A 24,666-nucleotide genomic window follows, 5' to 3' on the forward strand; every position below is an offset into this window, starting at 1 on the left:
AACGGACAGACGGACAGACGGACAGACGGACATGGCTAGATCGACTCGTCTAGTGATGCTGATCAAGAATATATATACTTTATGTGGTCGGAAACGTCTCCTTCACTGCGTTGCAAACATCTGACTGAAATTATAATACCCTCTACAAGGGTATAAAAATTATTACAAATATTGGATAATATTAAGTAACCAATATTATTTTTGGAACTTGTGTGTGCAATGGGTGTAAAATCGAACCCTACTTTCTATCCTCAGCTCAAGTTTCCCTAAAACGGCACAACTATTGACGATTTCCTTCTGAGGATAGTTCATAGCACATGGAACATGGCACATGTAACATGGAACATGGCACATGGCACATGGAACATGGCACATGGAACATGGCACATGGAACATGGCACATGGAACATGGAACATGGAACATGGCACATGGCACATGGCACATGGCACATGGAACATGGAACATGGCACATGGAACATGGAACATGGCACATGACACATGGAACATGGCACATGGCACATGGAACATGGCACATGGCACATGGCACATGGAACATGGAACATGGAACATGGCACATGGCACATGGAACATGGCACATGGAACATGGCACATGGAACATGGAACATGGAACATGGAACATGGCACATGGCACATGGCACATGGCATATGGAACATGGAACATGGAACATGGAACATGGAACATGGAACATGGAACATGGAACATGGAACATGGAACATGGAACATGGAACATGGAACATGGAACATGGAACATGGAACATGGAACATGGAACATGGCACATGGCACATGGAACATGGCACATGGAACATGGAACATGGAACATGGAACATGGCACATGGAACATGGAACATGGCACATGGCACATGGAACATGGCACATGGCACATGGCACATGGAACATGGCACATGGAACATGGAACATGGAACATGGAACATGGCACATGGAACATGGAACATGGCACATGGCACATGGCACATGGCATATGGAACATGGAACATGGAACATGGAACATGGCACATGGAACATGGAACATGGCACATGGCACATGGCATATGGAACATGGAACATGGAACATGGAACATGGCACATGGAACATGGAACATGGCACATGGAACATGGCACATGGAACATGGAACATGGCACATGGCACATGGAACATGGCACATGGCACATGGCACATGGAACATGGCACATGGAACATGGAACATGGAACATGGAACATGGCACATGGAACATGGCACATGGAACATGGAACATGGCACATGACACATGGAACATGGCACATGGCACATGGAACATGGCACATGGCACATGGCACATGGAACATGGAACATGGAACATGGAACATGGAACATGGAACATGGAACATGGAACATGGAACATGGAACATGGAACATGGAACATGGAACATGGCACATGGCACATGGAACATGGCACATGGAACATGGAACATGGAACATGGAACATGGCACATGGAACATGGAACATGGCACATGGCACATGGAACATGGCACATGGCACATGGCACATGGAACATGGCACATGGAACATGGAACATGGAACATGGAACATGGCACATGGAACATGGAACATGGCACATGGCACATGGCACATGGCATATGGAACATGGAACATGGAACATGGAACATGGCACATGGAACATGGAACATGGAACATGGCACATGGCACATGGCATATGGAACATGGAACATGGAACATGGAACATGGAACATGGAACATGGAACATGGAACATGGCACATGGCACATGGCATATGGAACATGGAACATGGAACATGGAACATGGCACATGGAACATGGAACATGGCACATGGAACATGGAACATGGCACATGGCACATGGAACATGGCACATGGCACATGGAACATGGCACATGGCACATGGCACATGGAACATGGAACATGGAACATGGAACATGGCACATGGCACATGGAACATGGAACATGGAACATGGCACATGGCACATGGAACATGGAACATGGCACATGGCACATGGCACATGGCACATGGCACATGGAACATGGAACATGGCATATGGAACATGGCACATGGAACATGGCACATGGAACATGGAACATGGAACATGGAACATGGAACATGGCACATGGCACATGGCACATGGCCCATGGCACATGGAACATGGCACATGGAACATGGAACATGGAACATGGAACATGGAACATGGCACATGGCACATGGAACATGGAACATGGCACATGGAACATGTCACATGGAACATGGCACATGGAACATGGAACATGGAACATGGAACATGGAACATGGCACATGGCACATGGCACATGGCACATGGCACATGGAACATGGAACATGGAACATGGCACATGGCACATGGAACATGGCACATGGCACATGGCACATGGCACATGGAACATGGCACATGGAATATTGCACATGGCACACGGGAAACCCACTACTTTCAGACGTAAATAGGACTATCGACACTAGCGAAATCTACAATTTTCCAGCTCTAAGCCACCTTAGTTTGACTGCTGCATCTGCAAAATGTGTTCGCAGCGTATTGTCCACAAGTCCGGCAGCCATGGTCACCGGCAATTGCCGGCAATTCAGGCGCATTATTTATTCATTTCGATGCAGTTGACGTTGGTTTAATAGCTTGTTAAATATTTAGTTCGCGTTTACACAAAATGGCGACAAACACCCCGGACAAGCGCGTAATGTTCATATCTGTGCGTTGTGTTGAAAATTGAGATTTTCTATTGTTTACACACAGCAGGATATATTATTCAGAAACCAACAACATCAAAATCAAGGTTAGTACATTCGACGTTTTTATACCCAAGTATTTATTAAAATTTTAGAAACCTTTCAAAGATATGGAAATAAGATAACATTATAATTTATATTTATAATATAATAAATATTGATTGAGTAAAGCCACATTATCTTTTGGGATTTAAATGAATAAATGTAGAATAAAATAAAGGGTAAAATAGAATCAAATTGGTTTCTGATGACTTTTTATGCATGCACATATTTATTAAGTATGCCTAATATAATTATTTTAATGAATTATTTTATTGTCACCCTTTTGATTTTAAAACTTTATTAGATTCATGTTATTACAGTTATTACAGTGTTCAAACCGAATTGGTATGGCCTTTCGGTTGAAAGGATAATTCCGAAAGAACTATATTTCTTGGTAAAGTTTTTCAACGAATTCTTTCTTAATTTTTTGCTTATACCGTTGGAAAGCTAAGTTAAATGATGCTTCTCATTGACCCTTTAAAAAAACGCCAAATTCTGATTGCACTCATTTAATATTTTACAGCTGGGATCATAAAAAGGGCCGCATTTCACAATATACAATCATTTTGAATCGCGGATTCGGGCACAAAAAGGCAACAAAGATGCATTTTTACCCCTTTCCGTACTTTCGGACACAACAAAGCCGGTGTTCTGCAAAAAAATATGAATAACCATTCAATCAACCCGAAACAACAACAATATCAAAGAGGGGGAGCAAAAAATATGGCCAGTCATTAATATCGATGGATTACATGCGTTCAGCATTTTACGATATGAGCGCAAAATCGTTTTAAAAAATATGCGCCCTCGCTATAAAGCGGCAAACCATATTTTTTACCATCCTTAAGCCGCACAAAATCGGGGAACACTTTACAAATGGGTAACGGCATATCGGGCATATCGGATATATCTGGTTCTCAGTGACAAAAATCACCTCAATTAATTTAATTAGTCTGCGGTTCTGTCGGATTTCGCAGGCAGACGGCTCCTCCTGTTCTTCGGTCTGGGTTTTGTTTTATTTCCCAACGTGGGGTCCGCTCCGTCAGTCAATTTCAGAACGGTCACAGCATGACGAACCGCACTTTCATAACAAACAAACAGAAACACAAACTGGGCAAAAAGCATAAACAAAACAAAGTTGTAGCCAGTATCCAGTTGATTTATGCCCCGAAAGTTCGTTGCCTTGCCGCGATAGTTATAAAATGGTTTTGATAAACGATGGAACGGTGGAACAGCAAGATACATTTGACAGTTTGGGCCGATCCTCATCTATATCTCGGCATATATATGCATCTGCATACATCGGACGCTCGGCGGGCAGTTGGAATTTATGGTTCCAAAACGCTTTTAAAGTGTTGAAATTTTATTCTCACTGAGATTTTTACGCCTCGGTACCGTTCTTTGTTCTGTTGTCTGGTGAATGCCTTTGTTTGACGCCCAAAAGTAAACAAGTCTATCGAGGATGGCGCTCTAGCACTTCCAGCTGCTCCATTATGGTATCCCCCGATATTGAATTTCAATCTTTTTTATTGCGGCTGCCGCTGAGAGGCTAAGACTCGTCAAAAAAGAGATCTTGTCTGTGAAGAATTTTCCGGCTAAAAGACTGAGATACGATGCATTTGCATTTATGATGTCTTGAGGAAAAACATTTTCGACTGTTCTCCGGCTTAGTAAATTCTATTAGCGGTCATATAAGACTGGTTTTAGTTACTTTACCCACGGTTATCTGTTATCTGCTATTAGTGTATTTTCCGTTGGACTTATTTACATTTAAAATTACATTTTTGTGGTTTGTTTTCCCTTCCTGGCTCACACAGCCATTTGACAAATCATTTCCTCTCTCTCCGGATTCGAAAATAAAGAAATTAATGTTTATCATTTTTATGATGCCACTCAAAATGCAAATGACTGCTTATCTATGGTTGTTTTTCTGTAACTTATAGAGACATTGGCGCTGAATCACCTGCTCTGCCGCAGATTTATCGGTTTCCTCCTCCTCGCTGCAAGCTCTGCCTTTCCTGCCGTTTTCGATATTTGATTTATTTTAATTTGTAATAAATTACAAACTTTCGTTTGTGGGCAAAACCATATTTGTGCCCCAAAGCCAGGGCCACGCCCTCGCCGCCTTAATGGATTTCCAATGCTAATGTGTGAGAAAAGCAGGCGGCAAAAAGCGAAAGAAAAGTGAGAGTCTCTCGGCAGATGAATTATGAAATCCGAACTCCATTGGATTGTTATTGAAACTCGAGTATTCTGGGCTCGGATGAGGTTGGTTTTCGATAGTAGCTGGAATTGATGAATGGAAAGCGGGGCTTGGCGAAATGCGGGACACTGTGTGAGTCATTAGTGTAAGGCTTTTAGAGTAGGCCTTAAACATACTAACAACTCGGTAGCAAACAAACGTTTCAATTGTTTGTCATATTTATAGCAATGAAACGCACTGTCTTGTGGCTTATTGGTTAGTAGAAAGGTGTCTCCAAAGTAAGCTTTTTGCATTGAATACCCGTAGCGTGTGTCTCTTTGTCTTTGCGGTTAGTCTAATGTTTCATATTTGCATTGAAGTGCTTAACAATGGGGTATTGAACTCAAAGATACTGTAATATCTATTATAAATAATCAACCATTAAAGCAAAGATTTTGCAAGATTACTTTATATTTTGATTTTCTTTATATTATTTGAAATAAAATATAAAATATTACATTGTTCCCCTTTATTTTTAGATATATCTGAAATGCTAATAAACGATTTTGCTACCATCCCAGCTGTTCTTACCATCTCGTTATAAGCATTTTCTAACGGCCATTATCTTAACATTATAATCTTATATTCCCCCTAATCGATCCCCCTGGTCGCCCACACCTGTTCTATCCATTTAACCCGTTAGGCCAATTATGCCTGATAATAAAACTAATAAATCAAGCCGAAATTAAGGCACACTGCACTCGCCGCATTTTTTTTGGAAAAATGTTAACCCTTTTTTCGTTAGAGGCCGCGGCAATATGAAAATGACATTAGCCGAGCGCCAGACCGCGGCTAGACAAAAAGCCAGACGAAACAAAAAGCAGGAAGGAGGGCTGCTGAGCGGGGCTCTGGAAGGCAGTCAGTGCGAATGGGCATTCTCGAGAACACGCAAAACCACTCTTAACTCGTTTACTTTATTTATGGCCATAATTTGTTAGCCAAAAGGTCGAAAACTAAACGCAGAACTCAGCCAAAAAGGGCGCAGCTGGCAGAGGAAGTGGAAACGCGGCAAGGTGCGATGCATAATTAAGATAATAAAATATTAATTAAAATTAGGTTCATGCATATGCAAACAAGGGTAGGGGGGAGACGGAGAAGGGCTTACAACGGTGGCGGAGACAAATATTTGCCAGAGTCTCCACGATAATGACGTTGATTAGGACGATGACGTTGCTGTTGATAGCCTCGTTATTGGCGCGCCGACTTGCCTTTAATTAATTAATTAAAAATGCAGAACAAACTTTGTCTTTGTTTTATGCAAATTTTCACATGACCAAAGCCAAACACCTGCAAAAAAGCAGGCTGGGAAATTTAATGCAAATCCCCAAAGGGTTAGATGGCCGCCGGGGATGGCAGCGACGATTTAAGGAATGTCCATCAAAAGTGAGAATAATTTAAAATTTATTCTCTATAAAAAGGGGTATGTCAAGGGACCAATTGTTGAAAAAAATTGAGTAAAAATTAAAACTGTCACAAAGAAATATTTAAGTTTTCAAAAGGCTTAACGTATGTATAAGATAAGATCATAATTTAAGGTAATATGTTCACCTTAAATTTATTTTACAGAGATATATTTTATAGGGTATTCAAAAACTGTCAGTTCGCAAAACTCCGTATCATTTTGGCTAATTTTCGGATTTATTTGGTCAAGTTACCCTGGCTAATGGAAATCCGATGTTTACCTTTAGGCTTAGGGCGTGTTTAAACACAGAAAAAGGCCGAAAAATGTTCGAGATATAACCGCAAAGCGTGAAATCTGATACATTCGTCTTAGACTCTGGCTCTTTGCATAATTTATTTGGCCCGGCTTTCATTATGGTGCGTGTGTTTGGTTTTTGCTTTTTTCCAGAGTGCTTATGGATAATTTTCGGTTCGGGCCAACCGCTTAATCACCTCTACCTGACACATGTGGGCATCTAATTTGTGAATATTTCATCCCTGGGCAATTGGAAATGTCATGAGGATTGGGGCTTGGGGCTCGGATTGAGTTGGAGTTTTTTCGAGTGAAAGCGAAAGCAATCTACGGGTTCGGTAGACCAAAAATATTTGACACACGCATGAGGCGACCCTTGCCCCAATGATTGATGGGTGACCCCGATTCTCCCCTCAGCCAACTTTTTTGTTTCGTTGCATTAATTAACTAATTTAATTTTGAAATTTTTTTGACTGTTGGCATTTAAATCGAGTTCTCATTCCTGAGTTGGAAAATTTATGCAGCCACATATTTTGGGGAACTTTTTTCGCATAGTGATGGAAGGGCTTTATCGCTAGCTTTCACTCATTTCCCACTCCGCCCCTCATTGCCATAATTTACGCATGCCCGGGGGCGTGGCTGGTGCATTTGATGGACCCTGATGGATTTTGACAGGGCAACAGGGGTGGTGGAGAAGGGGGCCGAAATAGCCAGATTGGCACCATAAATTCATCCGCCCGGGCATTCTAAAATGTTTCACAATTTTCGACGCGTTTCGGACGTATTTATTTGCATTCCTAATGATGTCCGGTCACAGATATTCCCACTCCCCCAGCTCCCAACTGTCCATATAGAACGTCAAACAATCAATTTTTAGTGGATCTCCGGTCATTTCGATATGGACACGAACATAATGTTGGTGCTTGGGCTCTTTTCCTATCATTATGATGAATGCAATTTGTGGCTGACAAATGGACTAATTTTGCATAGCCTAAAGGATTTATGGTTATTTTGTTCGATAGGAAGGATGTTTATGGTGGATTCTTAAACGGTATGAGTATGAATCGAATCATATATTCTACTTATTTTCAAAAACACAGAAAAAGCTACGTTTTTTGTTTTGAGTCCATGTCGCCATTTATTTGCAAATATTTTTATGCAACCTGACATTTTTTACCTGCCTGTTATTTTTGGCAAAAATATTTCATAATTTTCGGTCTTTTTCCCGATGCGCACCCAATTAAATTTGTGAATTTCTGCAAGAGCCAAACCAAAACATTTCCGACCAAAAGTGGCCGACAAGAGACAATGACAAGGATGTCAACGTTGCCGCCTTTTTAAAACGCAAATTCCATGAAAGCAGTCAGCATGTCAACGTTCTGGTAGCCGTGTCTGGACCAGGTCCCCCAGTTGATAATACGAGGGGCGCGAGCGGGGCCTTAGAAAAACATGAAAAATTTAAACAAGCCGGCGAAGACGAACATCCAACATCCAACACTGGGATCGGTTCGCTCTGTGTTTTCGTCTGTCTGCAAAAATTGCAAGTGACAGGCAATTCATCATTCATTTGGTTTTAGACTTGACTGACTGACCAGCTTCGGTTCTGGATTGGTCCGGAATTCAAGGGCGATTCAGGAGCAGGGGTTTGGACGGGCAACCCGATTCCACCTCCGTCGAATGATGGGGCGACTCCTTTTTTGTCTGTGGCATGCAATTTTATGGCCAGCAAACTTTTAGCATAGCCATCGCTTTGACAATTTAATGCATTTAAAGCTTTACAAGAGCAGCTCCTAGGCTGCCCAGCACGCAACTTCGACCGCCCATGGCAAATGGGTACAGTGGTTGCGGGAAAGGAATTTCTAATCAGAAAAGTTTATGATGTTACGTAATAAAAAATTATATAAATATTTGTAGGGGTTTTCCCTGTAAAAATTGTACATATCAATCAATTTTAATGTCTTAGTAAAATCAGCAAGTATTATTAAAAGAGGTTCTAGCACTTAATATTTTAACTTATAATATCCTACAAATTTTTCAATATCCTTTAAGATTTTTTTTATATTTATAGTTACTATTAACTTACCAAATTTCTCCCATAGTTCGGGCCATTACTCCCAAATTGAGCTCTTCAAATGGAACATTTTACTTTGGGATGCAATCATGGCCACCACATCTCCACCCCACTCATTGAACCACTTTTCTGGGCGACGCCACCCACTGTAGCGACGTCTAGTGTTTCGGTCTTTGGGAATTTTAAATTGTTTTAATGCGTGCGTCGAGCATCCTGAGACTGAGAGCCGACCACGCCCCGTCTCGTCGTCTACGTCTACGGATGATGTCGTCAAAAAGGGAGTAGTCCTCTGTCTCCGCCCTCCGCCTCCTGCAGGATCAATCAATTTTTTAGCACACTCGAACCCCGTCTCGTAGCTGATGAAGTGCGGCCTCTGGGACTGGGAGACCGAATCTCAACAGACTGTTTAATATGCAACGAGTGACACCGCCGAGCGCGACGACATTGAGCAACTGCACCAATTTCGGAGGCAGCCAGTGGAGGTGTCTCCTCCTCGCCGACTGCATTCAATCCCATCCATCTTTTGTCGGTTGACTGCAGTTCATAAATTTTTAAACGCTCGCCGGCGCGAACCAAAACAAACAAGTTTCGAATCGCCGCCAGGATGGGGAACGCATCCCAAAACGAGTGAGACAGGCAGATGGACGGACAGTCAGACAGACACGCATGTAATCAATTTTTATATTTTAGAAGAATCCCCCCAAGTGAGGCAGGTGCAGCTCGGCGACCAGCTCTATTATAATTGGATTACCCGTTGCAGTTGAGGCGAACGATAAACTGAATGTTCTCGCATTCTCCTTCCCAGCGAAAAGCGGTCTGACCACGTAGTCTGGCCAACCAGGCGATTGTCTGGGGGGTCCTGGCCAGATCCCAGGCTGATTCGCTACCTTTCTGACTCGGTATTGGCACTTTTCGAGAGGTATCATTTATATGGGTTGCAAATTAAAAGTCACAGAGGGGGTCAAAAAGCGATAAATCCACACTTCAGCTTAATTGCTTATTTAAATAAAATAAGTAAACATGCATTTTGGATATTTATTTATTCAAGACCTCTTTCTTAGATGTACTTTTTGGCATTTATGCAAATTATGCAAAAAATATACTGCTTAAAAATTTAAAAACAATTTTATTAAAATTAGATCAATTTAGAGGGGGTTTTTATATTAGATTTTAGCTGTAGAACAATTTTACTTTTATAGAAGGCTGTGATTTAATTGCTCGGCATGTTTTCCTTTCTGACGAAGCCATGTCGGCCCATCTATTGCCTTTTGTACGCCTCGAAGGGCCAGGATAGTGCCCGGATCCGGTGCCTTCGTCTTCTATTCAGCTTCCTGGTGGGCCTCGCCTTGGGCTACCTCCTCTGGAAGCTGGTGGCGCTGAACTTTAGCCTGGGCCACCTCTTCGCCGACGATCGAACTGACCTAACCGCCTTCACAGTGTTCGTCCTGCTGACTGCAGCGGCCTTCATGGTGAGCAAACCCATTCGCACCGTAATCATGCTGATCTTCGTAGCCTTGGTGGGTAAATCTGGAAGGACTTATCTGCGAGCTGTGGCCTTCGCCTTCATCATATCCGGTCCCATCGACAATCTGGTGGAGAATGCCGGCGAGGTGGCCCGCGTGTTCGTCTGCACCACCGTGCTGACCTACAATCTTTCCAAGACCCGATTCGATTTGATGGCCAAACCGTTTACAAACACGCTGAAAAATATGCGAGGAGATGTGGAGGAGATTCGACAGACTTTTACGGAGCTCCACGGAGTCCTCGGTGACCTGAAGTACGCCGTAGAGCATTCGGACATCGAGGACGAAAAGTACGGGGACAATAAGACCCTCTTTGGAAGATGGCCCAGGGAGTCGAGAAGAATGAATATAAGTGCACCTGGAGTGGAGGGCAAGGAGCTGCCCACCTCGGCTGAGGTGCAGGAGCGTTTCCAGCGGAACATGAGGAATCGCTGCAAGCATCAGCTGCGAAGTGGTCATCGGGTTTGCATGGAGGTCTTTCGAAAAGGCTACCGCAAGTGCACTACCAACTTTCCCTCCCTCATCGGGAAGGCCGTCTGTTGGCCCTACCGGGTGGACATCATCTGCGAACTGGACCTCTTTGGCAATCCGGACAAGATATGCGACCCATCTGAAGTGGTGCCCCGCAATTTCGGTGAGACCTACCTGGAGCTGCTAAAGGCCGAGCGGGAGCTCTTCGTCAACAGCTCACGGATAGAGGTGAACTACGAGATCAAGGACGAGGAGCTGGCCAAGAGCAAGCTGAAGTCCGCCGAACGGACAGCGGAGGCTTTTACCTCGGACTTTGAGCGCCGCAGGCTCATCTTCAATCGAGTGATGGGACTGCTTCAGAAGATCCTGTGCCTGTTCATACTGCGCATGATCTACATGTCCATCAGCTACTATTGGAAGTATCTCGGCGATGTGGAGTTCGACAACTTCTACATCACTGACTACTTCAAGCACATCGATCAGCGGCGCAAGGACTCGCGCAATGATGCCATCCTGCCCCTTCGCACCTACGAAAAGTCCTTGTATATTGATTTAGATCGCATTTTCAGTCGGACCCACGAGGAGTCCACCACGGTGTTTTTTAGCCTGCTTCAGTTTCTGCTGGAAATAGTGACGGCAGGTCTTTTTATCCTCATTGATCACTTGGTGGTCGAATTGATGCTAATAATTCGCCATCGATCGATGATCACTTTCCACCAGGAGGGCCAGCATGAAGTACGATTTAATGTGAGTTTAACTTAAGTTTTTAATAAATATATTTTACTCTGACTTTAAATATAGATCAGTGGCGTGGGTCAAATGGCGCGACTGCTGCGAACCACCATGCACAACTTCAACATCCACGAGAGGGTCTCCACTTCGCTGACCAACGAGGAGTGCCTGCCCAATCCCCATGTTCTGCCCCGGATATTCTACATCCAGCTCTTGCTCCTCTATCTGCTAATCGTAGTGCTGATCTACCAGAGCACAACCTTTCTGCGTATGCGACGCGTGATCTGCAGCTTCTTTTACTATAAGCGGGAGAAGCAACGCATCCTATTCCTGTACAATCGCATTCTGCGGAATCGCCTTAGATCGCTGGAGAATCTGGTTCACGATGCCGAGGATAACTTGGCCACATATCGCATTCAGCAGCAGGTTAATGTCTTCCTATGGCTACGCTTCTCGTGTCCCGCCGCCTTTGGTTGGCTGCGGCACTTCAAGTGCGCCAAGCGGACCTGCCTTATTTGCCGCGGATTCGAGGACTCCACCTTCACCTTCTGCCATATCTGTGGACTGCCCTATTGCGACGACTGTGCCGAGGATCTCAACAGTGTGTGCCTGCAGTGTGGCACTGTGCTCACGAGGATCCTGGAAGAGGAAGACAGCAGCGTGGAGGTGTATGCCTACAGGAAGGAGAAGTAATATGGTCCTTCAAGCCGGATTACTTTTGATTACATTCCTTCCATTGATCCATCAAAATAAAGCCATAGATGGGTTAAATGAATTTTCTCCTTCCGTATGCTGAATTTATAAAGCCTTTTAATGACATTACAAAAGTTTACCTCGTATGTGCCAAAAACTTTTCCCTTTGAATACATTCCTCCCGGGGAATACTTTGCAATCATCTTCGGAGAAGTCGGTCCCTCAATCCCACTGGCACTACCCTTTATTAACTGTCCTTCTGTATGATAATCATATCTTCAACCTAATTGCCATTTTTCCAGTCTGTCAAACTTAATTCCCAACATTTCACCCGGCAGCCACTCCCCAACTATTTCCTTGGCCGATGGCACTGTCTGCCAGTTGTCTACTGTAAGTTGGAGAGCCTTTCTTTGGAACAACAAGCATCGCTCAATTAGTTGTCCACCCTTTTGCCTGTTGTCTGGGCCACCCTAAACTCCCTCCGCCTGCCCCAGCATAATTATGCACATGTCTGGTGGAGCTGGAAAACTTTTTGTCCTTAGACAAACTTTGCTCAAGCGGCGCTGATTCGATTATGCCACTGGAAAGCGAGCTGGAGAGCAGGCATTTCGGCATTTCAGCATTTCAGCACTATGAACTACACTCGGCTGCAAGGATTAAGTTACAAAATTGTTAATTAAAAATAATAAAAACGCTAATTGAAGAGATGCCTACAGGAATGTGGAAACTCCTTTGTAACAAAAGTTTTTCGGTTGAAAATTGTCTAGACTTTTTGGGATCAGCCAAGATGATGGGTAAGTGGGGGTGGGGAAATGCTTTCGGGCACTTTCCTCGACGACCATCTGGGATGAAACAGTTGCAACAATGATGACGACAAAGTCTCGCCCACGCCCTGCTCCACTTTTAATATTCATAAGTCTCTTGGCCCCTGCGTCGTCTGCCTGCAATAAAAAATTTATGCAAACATGGGTGAAAGAACCACAAACCAAAGGAGCTGCGTCTTTCCATTGAAATTTCACACATTTCGCCGGAGAAGAGAGACCGAAAAAATGCGCAAAATATTCTTACGAAAAACAAATACCTCGTAGGAGGCGGAGGCGGAATCCACATTCAGACTGGTAGACTGGTCGGCATGCCGTGTGCAAAGGTGATTATTTGACGTTCACACCTTGTTGCAGGGACTCCCTCCCTTCCCGCTTTTCCCGCCCTTCAAGATAATGGGGCGAGGTCGTCGACGCTCGTCGGCGGTTGTTGTGATCAGCCACAGAAGTGACAGGTGTGACACTCCGCCCGACAGCGGCTCCCAGAACTCCAATCCACTCCACTCTGCCATCTGCACGGCCCAGGCTATGAAGACGCAACTAGACGAGACGAGACACTGGTGGTTGCTATAAAAAAAGCTGAAAAAACCATCGGAGAATTATTTCCTAGAAAACTGCAGACGGATGGTTGAACGAGCAGTGTAAAGACCAGCAAACGTAAAAAAATGAGCGAAAACTGGAGCTGGGAGTGCAACATCGACCCCAGAATACTCTTCATAAGAAATAGTTCTGAGCAACTCCTTTAAAAAAATGTACACTAAGAAAGCTAAAAAAAAATAATTTATTCTTTCCTAAAAATCCCTAAAGATTTATTTTATTCACGGCAGAATAAATTTCTTTTGTGTAATATTATACTTAATTTCCCTATTAAATAATTCCCAAAATATAGTGAGCATGTCTATAGCTCTTGTACACCATTTACAAATGGATAGCCTGCAAAAGTGTAGTGCCAAGATTCAGAGTCTAAACGAGAATGGCCAAAGTGCTGAAAAATAATCGGGCTGAGTCCCACAACTGCCTTTATCATCACGGGCTCAACTTGGCGTTGATAATGAAGGAAGCAGAACGATGGCCCACGGATGGCTGGATGCTCGCTGGTCAGTGCATTGTTTCTTTCAATTTTTTCCACAATGCTTTTCCAGCGGTTTGCCTGCAATTTGCGAGTCCCCAGTCCCAGGGACTGTGATTCGGAGCCGGAGTGAACTATTTAGCAAAGGGAGCCAGGGGATCCGTTCCATCCGTTCGCGGAGCAGCAGGTGGTAAAGCGTAGAGAAATATGGTGCGGAACATTTCAATTAGAAAAAAACAAAAAAAAAAAGAGACGCGGCGAAAAGGCAGACTGAAGAAACCTCGGACCGACAGCCTGTCGTCGCCCCCAATCAGTGGGGGCCCCCCGTCCATATCCATTCAGCGTCTCCCAGTTCCATGGAATATTCCCCGCCTTTGAAGTTGTGCTCGCCTGACACTGACGAACCGCGACTGGCCGTACTCCCTCCCCCCGCCCATCTGCATTGCCTGCTATTATTTCAATAAAAATTCTTTAATATTATTTTAAGTTTGTTATGGCAGGTTAGTTTGTTCTCCAACCAGCACCAGCCATTCCGCTTTGTGCTCGTATTTAATCTTTATAATTAAAATTTTAGCAAAAACTGAGGTGGGCGCCCTGGGTGCGAAGAAGCGCAAACGTGTTAAAAATTGATTAAAGTAATTGATTTGAAAGGTCTGGCGTTGAGGGGCTTTTGGGCTTTCGCGGATTATTCTTTATTACTCTATACCTTCTCGGGTTTTTATCCCTTTGTTTTATTCGCCGCAGACAGCCAACTCAATTAAAGCAGTGAGCGGTGTTTGCCTTTATTTATATAAAATTTATATTCGAATTTATTGAGCACATAAAGAAAGATACATTTGCGATGTGATGAGTGTAGACGTTATAAAAAATTAAATCTGATAAAATAAATTTGAGCTCTTCTTGGGCATTGCCATTAAATTGAGGTGCCTATATATTTATCACGAAAAAGAGTATCATGATTTTTAAAAATGGATATTAAATAAATATCTATATTAAAGGTGAGTTCTGTGAGCTTGGAATGTGATATCCAACTATCTCTTTGATCTCTACTTTTTCTCACACAGCGCACCGCTAATTGGATTCCGCACATAGCTGAATATGAAACGTAGGAGTGCATTTATTTCGCTTTCGTACTGAAATCATGTGGCAACCACAACGAAATCTCAGCTTTGTCAAGTCAAACTCCAAACACCAGACCCAATTTTCGCACAGAGTGAAAAGGAGTGTGCGAGCGGAACCCACTGCACCACAAATCTTTCACTCGGTTTTATTCACCCACTTTTTGTATTTCTGTATTTTATTATAAAGCAGCAAAGGAAGGAAAAAAGCGAAACTCCACTGCACTGTGCGTGTTGAACTCAGACTTTTGTGCCAAACATTTTCGGAATGGGCAAGCTAAGGGGTTTGTTGGCTCAGCTCAGCTCAGCTCAGCTAACGCCTTTTCGGTCTTTCACAGCAAAAGCGCGAAAGAGTTAAAAGGCGAAGCACAGAAAGCAGCAAAGCAGCGCAGCACCAAAGCATTTTCACCCTATTATTTCAAGCAATTTCATCAAAACTAGACTGAGGGGCCCGGCCTCTGCTCCAAATTGTAACCGCAAAACCTCCCAGTCCAGCTGCCCAGTTGCTTTTGTCAGCTGGAGAGGAGCACGTGACTCACGGGAGATGCGATAGATGCGATCCTGGACCAATGGAACCAACATTTAAGCAATAATAATAATATAATAGTAATACTTTATTAATAAATCCTATATAGGAAGGATGAATCTAAACCATAAACTAACTAAATATAGTACTATATTTTAAATTTGAAACCCTCGTTGTTAATTTTTAAAAAAATATGGTAGGCTTTCTTAATGGAAGTCCAAGTAAACACAGATCATTTTTGGTAATTTGCTTTGTAAAAAGTTTAAAAGTACATGGGTCCCAACTTAATACCATCTCTAACCCGCTGCGGTTTTGTTGCTTCGCTTCCACCGCTTTTTGTCCACTTCTTTTGGCTTTTGCCCCGTTCGGACCGCCATCCTCCTGGTTCTTCTGCCATCGAGTCGTTGGCTGCTCTCAATAGAAGGCAGACAGGAGCAGGTTTTTCTTTTTTCCATCTTTCCAAATGGCCAGCAAACGGACTGTCGACTGTGCCGGCTGTGTTTTTCTTATTTGGTTTCCACTTTTATGTAGATTGGTATTTATTTTCCACGCGAAAACTAGCGAAAAACGTGCAAAAAAAAAACCTTGGCCAGGGAAGCGGCCGTAGTTCTCACACTATGGTATGGTATGGGGTCTGGGGTTCGGTCTCTGGGCCTGCGGTTCCCTAACTCCCCTCATCGCTCTTATTATCGCGTCAAGCGGGAAAACACAATGAAAAAAAAACACAGAGAAACAACCACAGCACCAAGAAAGAAGTGAGTGCAACTATTTTGCGGTCCGCTGCCTGACAAATGGCAGCCAACGCCATCGGAGCATTTAGCCAAAGTCCAACTGCGATTCCAGCTCCAAGTCGGAGCTGCAGGTCTCCGCGGCTGTCGGAAGTAGCACACCAAACTGCCGCCACCGGCCGCCTCTGGGGATCTGAATGTAATGTAGGCCCAGTCTCAAGCTCAGCCATTTACCCTTTACAGCGAATTTCGATCATAAATGTCTGAAGTTCTGGAGATCCCAATGGGCTTTTATACTATAAATTGGATTAGATATATTTTAGAAAAAGTATTAGCATTAAAAATGATTTTTCAGCTTAGATTTAAAACTGGAAGCTTACTAAAATATAAACAGAAATAATTAAAACCCATCTTTCAGAAACCACAAATCTTAATGAATTTTAAGTCTTTCCGGATTGTATCTTATTTTATTTATTAAACTGAATAAGAGCATTCCACATTCGATAAAATTCTTCTCTGCTCTTAAGCTTTTCTTGGCTGCTCCTCTACTCTGGCTTCGTAATTAGATTTAGTTTAGCTCACAGATTTTGATACGTTAATTGTGAATTGTGCAAATATATATAATTGAGCTGGGTGTTTCCCCTCCCATCCGCTAATAGAGCACAGAAATGAGTGCTAGAGTTGGTCTTGCCTGGTTGGTTCTGCATTTTTCAACTGGAGCCTGTCTCGGCATTCCGCTTTAGTTTTGCTAAATTAGCGACCAGCCCGATGCCTCCCAACTACCTGTCCCTCTCCATTCTGGCGTGAAGAAGACAAATGCCTGGCATTCTTTTCTCAAGCCTTTTGGCTACGCTTTTGATATCCCATTTGCAGTTGGGAGTTGGGACATTGAGATGGCCAAGCTGCCCAGCAATTAATAGTAAGAAACAATTGCTGCCACTCAGTTTCCCACGTCGAAACCATAGTGATTCTTCGGTGATTCAGAGGATGAAAATTCCGCCCAAATTATAATCATTAAAGGCTAATCGGGGCTTAATTGAGACTCAATTTATTTGGCATACGCATCCCTACCGATAATACATTTAATGATCTCCATTATCCTTTTGCGGTAGTCATATATCGCCCTCTTCATCCGTTCTACATTCTGCTTTGCCTTTCCTTGCGTTCTACATATAATAAGGGTGAATTAAATTAAATCTGACTGGAAAGGTTATGGGTTCTCCAGCATCCGAAGACAAAGCCGAATATCTTAAAGACGATGATGGAAACCTGTTGGTTCCAATCAAACTGCCAATTTTTAAACGGTTGGATTTTAAAGTTTTTATAGAACTAAGAAAAAAGTAAATATTAGGAAAAATATTTTAAAGGTATTAAAATGTTGCTGAAAAATGGGGCTTTGTAATTCACTTCTCCCAATTTATTAATTTAGCCTTAAAATGTTTTTGAAACAGATGAAACCCACCTCGCTGGGATGACAAATCACTTAAACCAAATCCAGAATCTCCTTTGAAGATTCCATGCATTTGAAAATCAGCCCCAAATCCCTTGCAGTTTCGGCCAACTTTAATGGGGCCAGATAACCAGTTCCAGGAACTCGGAAATTATGCGATTTTCGATTTTATTAAAGTTATTCCACTTGCCGGCCGGTTCACAGCAATTTTTGCTTCACCGGAATACAATAACGAAAAATTATCATTGTCTCCTACATCATCCGCTTAATGTGGGGATCCATCAATCTGCGTTCGTTGTCCGTTGTCGTTGTCGTTGTCCGCTGTCCGTTGTCTCTTGTCCGTCGGCGGCTGTCAAACACGCCGAAACTGAGACTGAGAATGGGACTGGAACTGCAGATTGGGACTGGAGACGAGACGATGGTCCATCAATCGCATTAAGACCATAAAAGGATTGCTCATACGGCTGACGATTCTGAGCCCCATCGCTGTCGTTGTTGTTCGGACTCCTCTGCTTTTGCATGCTTAGCACTGCCGTTCTGAGTGTTGAAAGAGAATTTTTAAGTCCATTGTATGGGTATCCGCTGAAAGTGCCCGAAAAAAGCAAAAGTCTTGAGTGCTGCCAGCCAAAGCAAACCAAACTGAACCGAACCCAAGTTGGGCGGGGGAAAAAAAGGACAAAATGTCACAAAAGCGTGACGATGTGTCGTAAAGTACTCAGACAACACTAACCTCAAAATGGGGTCTCGAATGATATGGAAAATGCCTTTTGAGAGCCTGCGAACCTTGGCTTTTGGGTCCTCATCGGTGTTTTGACTTTGGGTTGAATACTCTTTGCAAAAATTAATAGTAAACCGAATGGAAGAAGGTACTTCATAACTCTTTCTATAAAATATATAAAAGAATCTTTTCTTAAAAATGTTATTTTAAAAAATATTAGGAAAATGGGAAAGGTACCTAAACTAATTCTTAGTAATGACAGATACTTGTGACCTAAAGACTTTTAAGTACATTACCGTTTTTTTAAAAAAATGGGTATATTCCTTTGAAAAAGCTAGAGAATTTCCCAATTCGTTAGCTTTTTCATTTTTTGTCAACATGTTTCAGGCTCAGCCAGCAGCTGTCAACAGTCAGTCAGCCTTGGCCACTGAGATCTCTCCTCAAAAAAAAAAGGAAAAAAAAATTATAAATATAAACAGAAACCTCGCGCTCCAATGCAGTTTAATCAGTTCAGTTCAGAAAGGTTGCCGGCTGAAAAGCTTTGTTGCTAATGCTGAGGACCCAGCCGAAGATAGGGGCATTCATCTGCGACATTCCGAGGCGACAGTCACTTCGATTCCGTTCGGTTCAGCTCAGCTCAGCCACCTTTTGTGCGTCCCACAGATATACGAGTATCCATCCGAGTACCTTTACAACCGCCGATTGCTGTTCTGCTGATTGGAACTCTTTGATTTTTGCCATCTGTCCAATTAGTCATTTTCATTTGGGGCTCTTAATGCGGTTTTAACTGCTTCAGTGCCGTGGGGATGGGCCATAAAAATCATATAAGGCTCACCTTAATGGCAACCGTATAGGCATAAATAGTTTCCTTCAGTTTCAGGACCTGATCCAGTTTTTTATGGCCTAGTCTAGACTTTGGCAGCGACTTTCTTAATTGCTCGTTTAGTGCTGTACCAGCGGCAATTTCGTGTGGGTGGGCATTGTTTGGCTTTGTTTGATTTGTGGCATGCCGAGCTTTGTGGAACTAGTTCAGTGTGTTCACACCCCCGAGAGATATGTATCTTTGTCTTTGGCGGAGCTCGTGAAATTCGCAAGAAATTAACACAATTAACACTTTAATTGCGAACTTCCGTTTGCTCCACATTTTCTCATTTTTTTATTCCTCTTTGGCAAAGTTCCGGCCAGGCAAACGGCGCCGCCTTGTTTTTTCCCCACTCATCGAAATTGCACTGCATCTTTTTGTTCGGGCTGCTGTTTTTTATTTTAGCTCACATGTGGGAAAGGAGGACCCCTCACCGAATGAAAGCAATTAACACTTTAATGACACTTTGAAGTGAGTGAGATGAGACAAAGTTTGCGCCGCATTCTGAGCCGGATAGCCTCATCATGGTCTCCTGGAGTCGGGATCTCAGAATGGGGGTGCGCTGGCTCCTGGGAAAAAATAGCACTCGGAAATATAAAAAGGAAAGCTTATTATATGAAGTTTTCAGCTATATGTATACTATATTTAAACTAAGTACTTAGAAATACTTTTAAAACTATTTTAAACTATTTAAAGTCTACAAAATATACAAAAATTCAACGGAATCTTAATTTATTTAAATCAAAAAAATATAATTCATGCCCTTAATTTATTTTAAAATATATCAAACATTTATTGACAAAATACTTTAAAACAAATTCTGATTTATTGTTATATTACGCATACGGTAGTTATGTTTCCTACATTTTTCTAAAATATTTTAACAGCTCTTCATTTCCTGCCGCTTTTATTTCAGTGCAATGCAGTGCTAAGCAGATTTGCCCACATTTAGATGAATTTTTCAAGCCCATGGCAACGGCTTCGCACATTTGCGTCCGCTCTGATTATGACATTTTGCTCATTTGCAGGGGAGCTCACAAAAATTAGCCCCGGTTTCCGTATTGTCTGCATATGCAGAACGGAGAGGTCCTAACAGCCTGCCCCCTCTTCCCATTCATTAGGCATCGGAATTGGCCAAACAGCAAATTGAGTCTAGGCCTCCGGTTCGGAGTCGGTCATTCTTTCTAACTGGCCTCCGGGGCAAAGGCGAATGAATGGCGTTGAGGCCTCTGTTCTGCTATCTGACGGCCAGGAGTTATTATACGGGTTTTCCTAATTAGAACTCAAAATGAGAGCTGCACAGGAAAATTGTGCAATTTGTGCAGGAAATTGCCAAACGATTCTCGTTTGAGTTCTTTAATTCTCGTTTTGAGTTCTTCAATTCTTGTTTCTGCTGCTGATGTTGGGTTTTGAGCTGGCTCTTAAAGAGTTGACACCTTTTTTAGCCTCGCATGCAAGAGGAAATTGTTGCCTGGGGCTAATTCCGTTAAAAAGCAGGTCTTCGATAATTGTGGGGCTTATTAAAATAGGCTCTGGTCAACCAGGAAGTGCAGAAAAAATTGGAAAATAAAATCAAGCACATTTGGTGATGGTTATAAATGAATTGAAACCACTAACAATTTGAGAAAATGTTTTACAAATATCTTAGCGTGTTTTAACCATCATATTCAAGTAACTTAATATTTTTTTAAAATGGTTAAATTTCTGTAAGAATTGTACTTTCTATTGGCAACAATATATGAAGTAAAAAGCTTCCGAAAGTACAGAGCTCCCTCGAATCTCAAACTCCAGTTGTTCGAAAAGCCTTCCTTTCGCTTCCTTGTGCTAGGATAAACATCAAAAGGCGAACTCAGGACTCTTGTTTCCTTTCAGCACGGAACTCGCCCGCATTTGTGTGTAAATGTGAGGGGCAAAGAAAAAAATGAAAACATCTTTCATTTAAAAGTCTGCCCGCCTTTGTTGCTCCTTCTGGTCCCACAGCTCCTTCAGATCTCCTCTCCACTCACAATTGCATTTTGCAGGCCAGTTGCAATTCCTGCCCACTCAGAGAAAATTTAGAAACTAGAAAAAATAGGAATCCTGACCTTCTGATAACCAAAAGGTGAGTTTTCCAAAGTCTGGTAGCAAAATAAATTTAAAATATGTTTGAGCTTTGTTTAGTAATTAATTTGAAATTGTTATTTAAATTACATTAAATTCGAATGATCTCCTAGTTTTTCCCTCCGTGTCGGCTCGTCCTGTCAATGCAATAAGCGGAGCTACCAAAGGAGCAACGGAGCCCTCCTCAACTCACTTTTCCATGTTTATTGCAAGTATTTCAGTTGCGGGGAAAGATAGGAGACCAGCGGAAAGGATCCACTGGACACGGTAAAAAATTTGCTCCGCTTTTCTATTTTTTTTTGCACCCGCTGTTGTTGGTGAGCTGCCTCCTTTGCATACACTTTATATTCGTCCGGAGTTGGGTCATATGGCGGTCTCTCTATATACATATATATTATGTATTCGTTTTTGTTGGTTTCGCTTTGCGTTTCGGCAGGAAAGGGGCGGAAGGGGCGGAAGAGCCACGCCCACTAGACGACCCGCCGTGCTGTAAGTAATTTGTGGTTTCAGGCAAATACTCGGAGATGATGTTTTTCTTAAATGTTTTTCTCGCTTTCCCCGCCGCCCTGCACTCCTTGTGTATCGTTAAAAAATGCCTTTAAGGCATTTAATTTCTTTTGTTCATTGGTCTCTTCCCTTTTGCCTTTTATGGTTTGCCCAGCCCGAGAACATTTCTCTTCTCTCCACCCTCGGTGAAACAAATCGGTCCACCCTCGCGCCCTCTCTCACTTCCAAACAGTCCTTAGTTCCTCCTTTTAGCAATTTTCAATAGAAAATTAAAACGCAGCCGCAGTTTTTGGCAAGAAAAAATGTTCTTTCGGGCTTTTTGGGGTGTGAGTGTGAATGGCTGGTTTTGGCCATGTTAAATTGAATGAGGGTTTATTCAAAAAACTGCATGATATTGTTTTGCCATTGGGCAAAGGATTACTAATTAAGATAGTTTATAGAGCGTCCTAATATATAGAAGTAAACAGATTTAAAATATAAAGCTTAAAGATTAAACCATTTTTAATTTATTAAAATAGTCACTAAATGGCCTGCTTTAAAAGCATTTATAGAAAAAGGCTAGCATTATTGATATTGATCGAAAATGTTACTGCAATGCAAAAAAATAACCAACATGCTACATTTCAGCGAAAAGCTTTTGGAATTCATTCTCCCCACATTTGTTTACTTTGTCAGCGTTATTTCATGCAGTTTGAACTGGTGCTGTCAATGTTTATTAATATTTGACATTCACCTCCCCAACCTCCCCAAATGTTTCCAATCTTTGACCGGCAACCCCGGTGCGAATCTCTTTAGCTCAGCCAGAAGCTGCCGCACTATTAAAATCCCCGAGTTAGGACTCAGCAGGAGGTGGGTATTGAAGTATTGAAGATTTGCGAGAGAGAATTCCAGCATTTGACTGACTGAAGGACGATTTATGAGTTCGCCGGCGGGGGGCTAAAATCGCGCGACATTTTCGCACAATGTGCAAAACAGGAAACGGGAAATGAACCCGAGCCTGAGTCGCTGGGGTTGGAGGTCCTTTGGCCAGGAGCAGGCGTTTAATCGGCTATAAATTGCAACCCTTTTGTGCAAAAATCGAGAGGAAGTCTGAAAGGAAGGGCATCGGAAGGTAGAAAATTACAGTTATTAATGCATGGGGTGTCAAATGGTTTTTGTGCGTTGCCCTCTATTTATTTCACTTTTGTCCTGCGGGGCTACCCTTTTTTTATTTTTTTATTTTCGTCAGTGCGACAATATAATTTACTCCTTTCCGCAGAATGTGTGGCACAATTGCTGCCATTGGTGCCGGCATGTCAAAATAATCCGACAGCTTAATTATACACGCGGAAATCCAGAAATCCATACCACAGGCCTAGACCATTTCTTTGCATCCATTTCGCATCGTTTAGCAATTCGTGGTTAAATCAATTTTGCACACTTGCCTCCCTTTCAGCCCCCTGCCCCTTTTTCACCATTTCACTTCTCGTTTTTTTCCAAGCGGCCTGACAGTTTTGGGTCAGACCTCGCTTTGTCTGGCTGCGATTCTTTCTGGTGAAAGGTGAATGCCGTTTTTGGGCAAAGTCATTTAGCCTTTTTCTTCGGTTTTTCTTCTTTATTGTTTGTCCAGGGGGTCATGAATTACTTTTCGGTTTTCTTTGGGGGCGGGGAAAGGGTTGGGCAGGACAGGCTACGGGGTTATAGGAAAATGTATCGGACAAAGGGGGAAAATGGGAAAAGAGTTTGAAGTGATCGGCGCAACGAAAGGTTTGCAGAACAAGCAGATGAAGTTTGAATAGAGAATGCCCTAAAAGTTGGGACTTTGTAAGCTAAATTAAAAATCTGCATACAATATGGAGAGAAAAGAATTTTAATAGAGCAAGAAAAAGGTTCAACTTAAAATAATACATTTGATTTTTAAACTTTTGACAAATTGGAAATAATTTTCCTTCAGGAATTAAAGTTATTATTAAATAAATAAATTAATTTGTATCCTTAACTATTAAACAATACAATTGTTTAAGAGCTTTCTCTACTAAAGAAATTCTGAAATATGATTGACAAGGGGATGGTCAATTTACAAGGCGCTCGAGAAATCTTTTCCCTGTGGAAACCTTTTATAGGTCTCCTCTCCCAGCTGAAGATGCCTTTGTTCCGTCTGACATTCAATCAAAATTGGAGCAGCGTCATCCACTTAAGAGGTCACCATTCGCCATTCGGCACCCATCCACCCATATCCTGACGGTCGAATCCTCCCCGGAGGCATGTCTAATCTACATGGGGCCCCATATGGCCATTTAAAAGCTTTACGCTGTTGTTTCAGCACTTCCTCCGCTCGGAGAACTCGCTTCCGCTTCCATTTGCAGCTCAAAAATTCGATACATCATTCATCAAAACGCGTGCCGGCGAACCGAACTCACCCATTAGGTTGTGATATGGCAGTGTGTGGAATGGGATCGTACTCATAAGTTTCGAGGAGCAAGTTCCCTTGGACCATAATCCCCTTCTAATCGAATTACGCTCAAATCCCCAGAGC

The 24,666-nt window shown here is 42.6% G+C and overlaps 1 protein-coding gene across 1 annotated transcript; it reads left to right on the top strand.

Moving 5' to 3' along the window:
* The first annotated feature begins 10,030 nt into the window (after positions 1 to 10,030).
* snky (ubiquitin protein ligase sneaky) lies at positions 10,031 to 12,345 on the top strand. Its single transcript, XM_017150592.3, has 2 exons — positions 10,031 to 11,574; positions 11,629 to 12,345. Exons 1-2 carry the CDS (start codon positions 10,057 to 10,059, stop codon positions 12,250 to 12,252), a joined length of 2,142 nt encoding a protein of 713 aa, XP_017006081.2. The 5' UTR covers positions 10,031 to 10,056; the 3' UTR covers positions 12,253 to 12,345.
* Positions 12,346 to 24,666: the final 12,321 nt, after the last annotated feature.

This window comes from Drosophila takahashii, chromosome 3L (assembly GCF_030179915.1).
Source record: "Drosophila takahashii strain IR98-3 E-12201 chromosome 3L, DtakHiC1v2, whole genome shotgun sequence".
Lineage (NCBI taxonomy): Eukaryota > Metazoa > Arthropoda > Insecta > Diptera > Drosophilidae > Drosophila > Drosophila takahashii.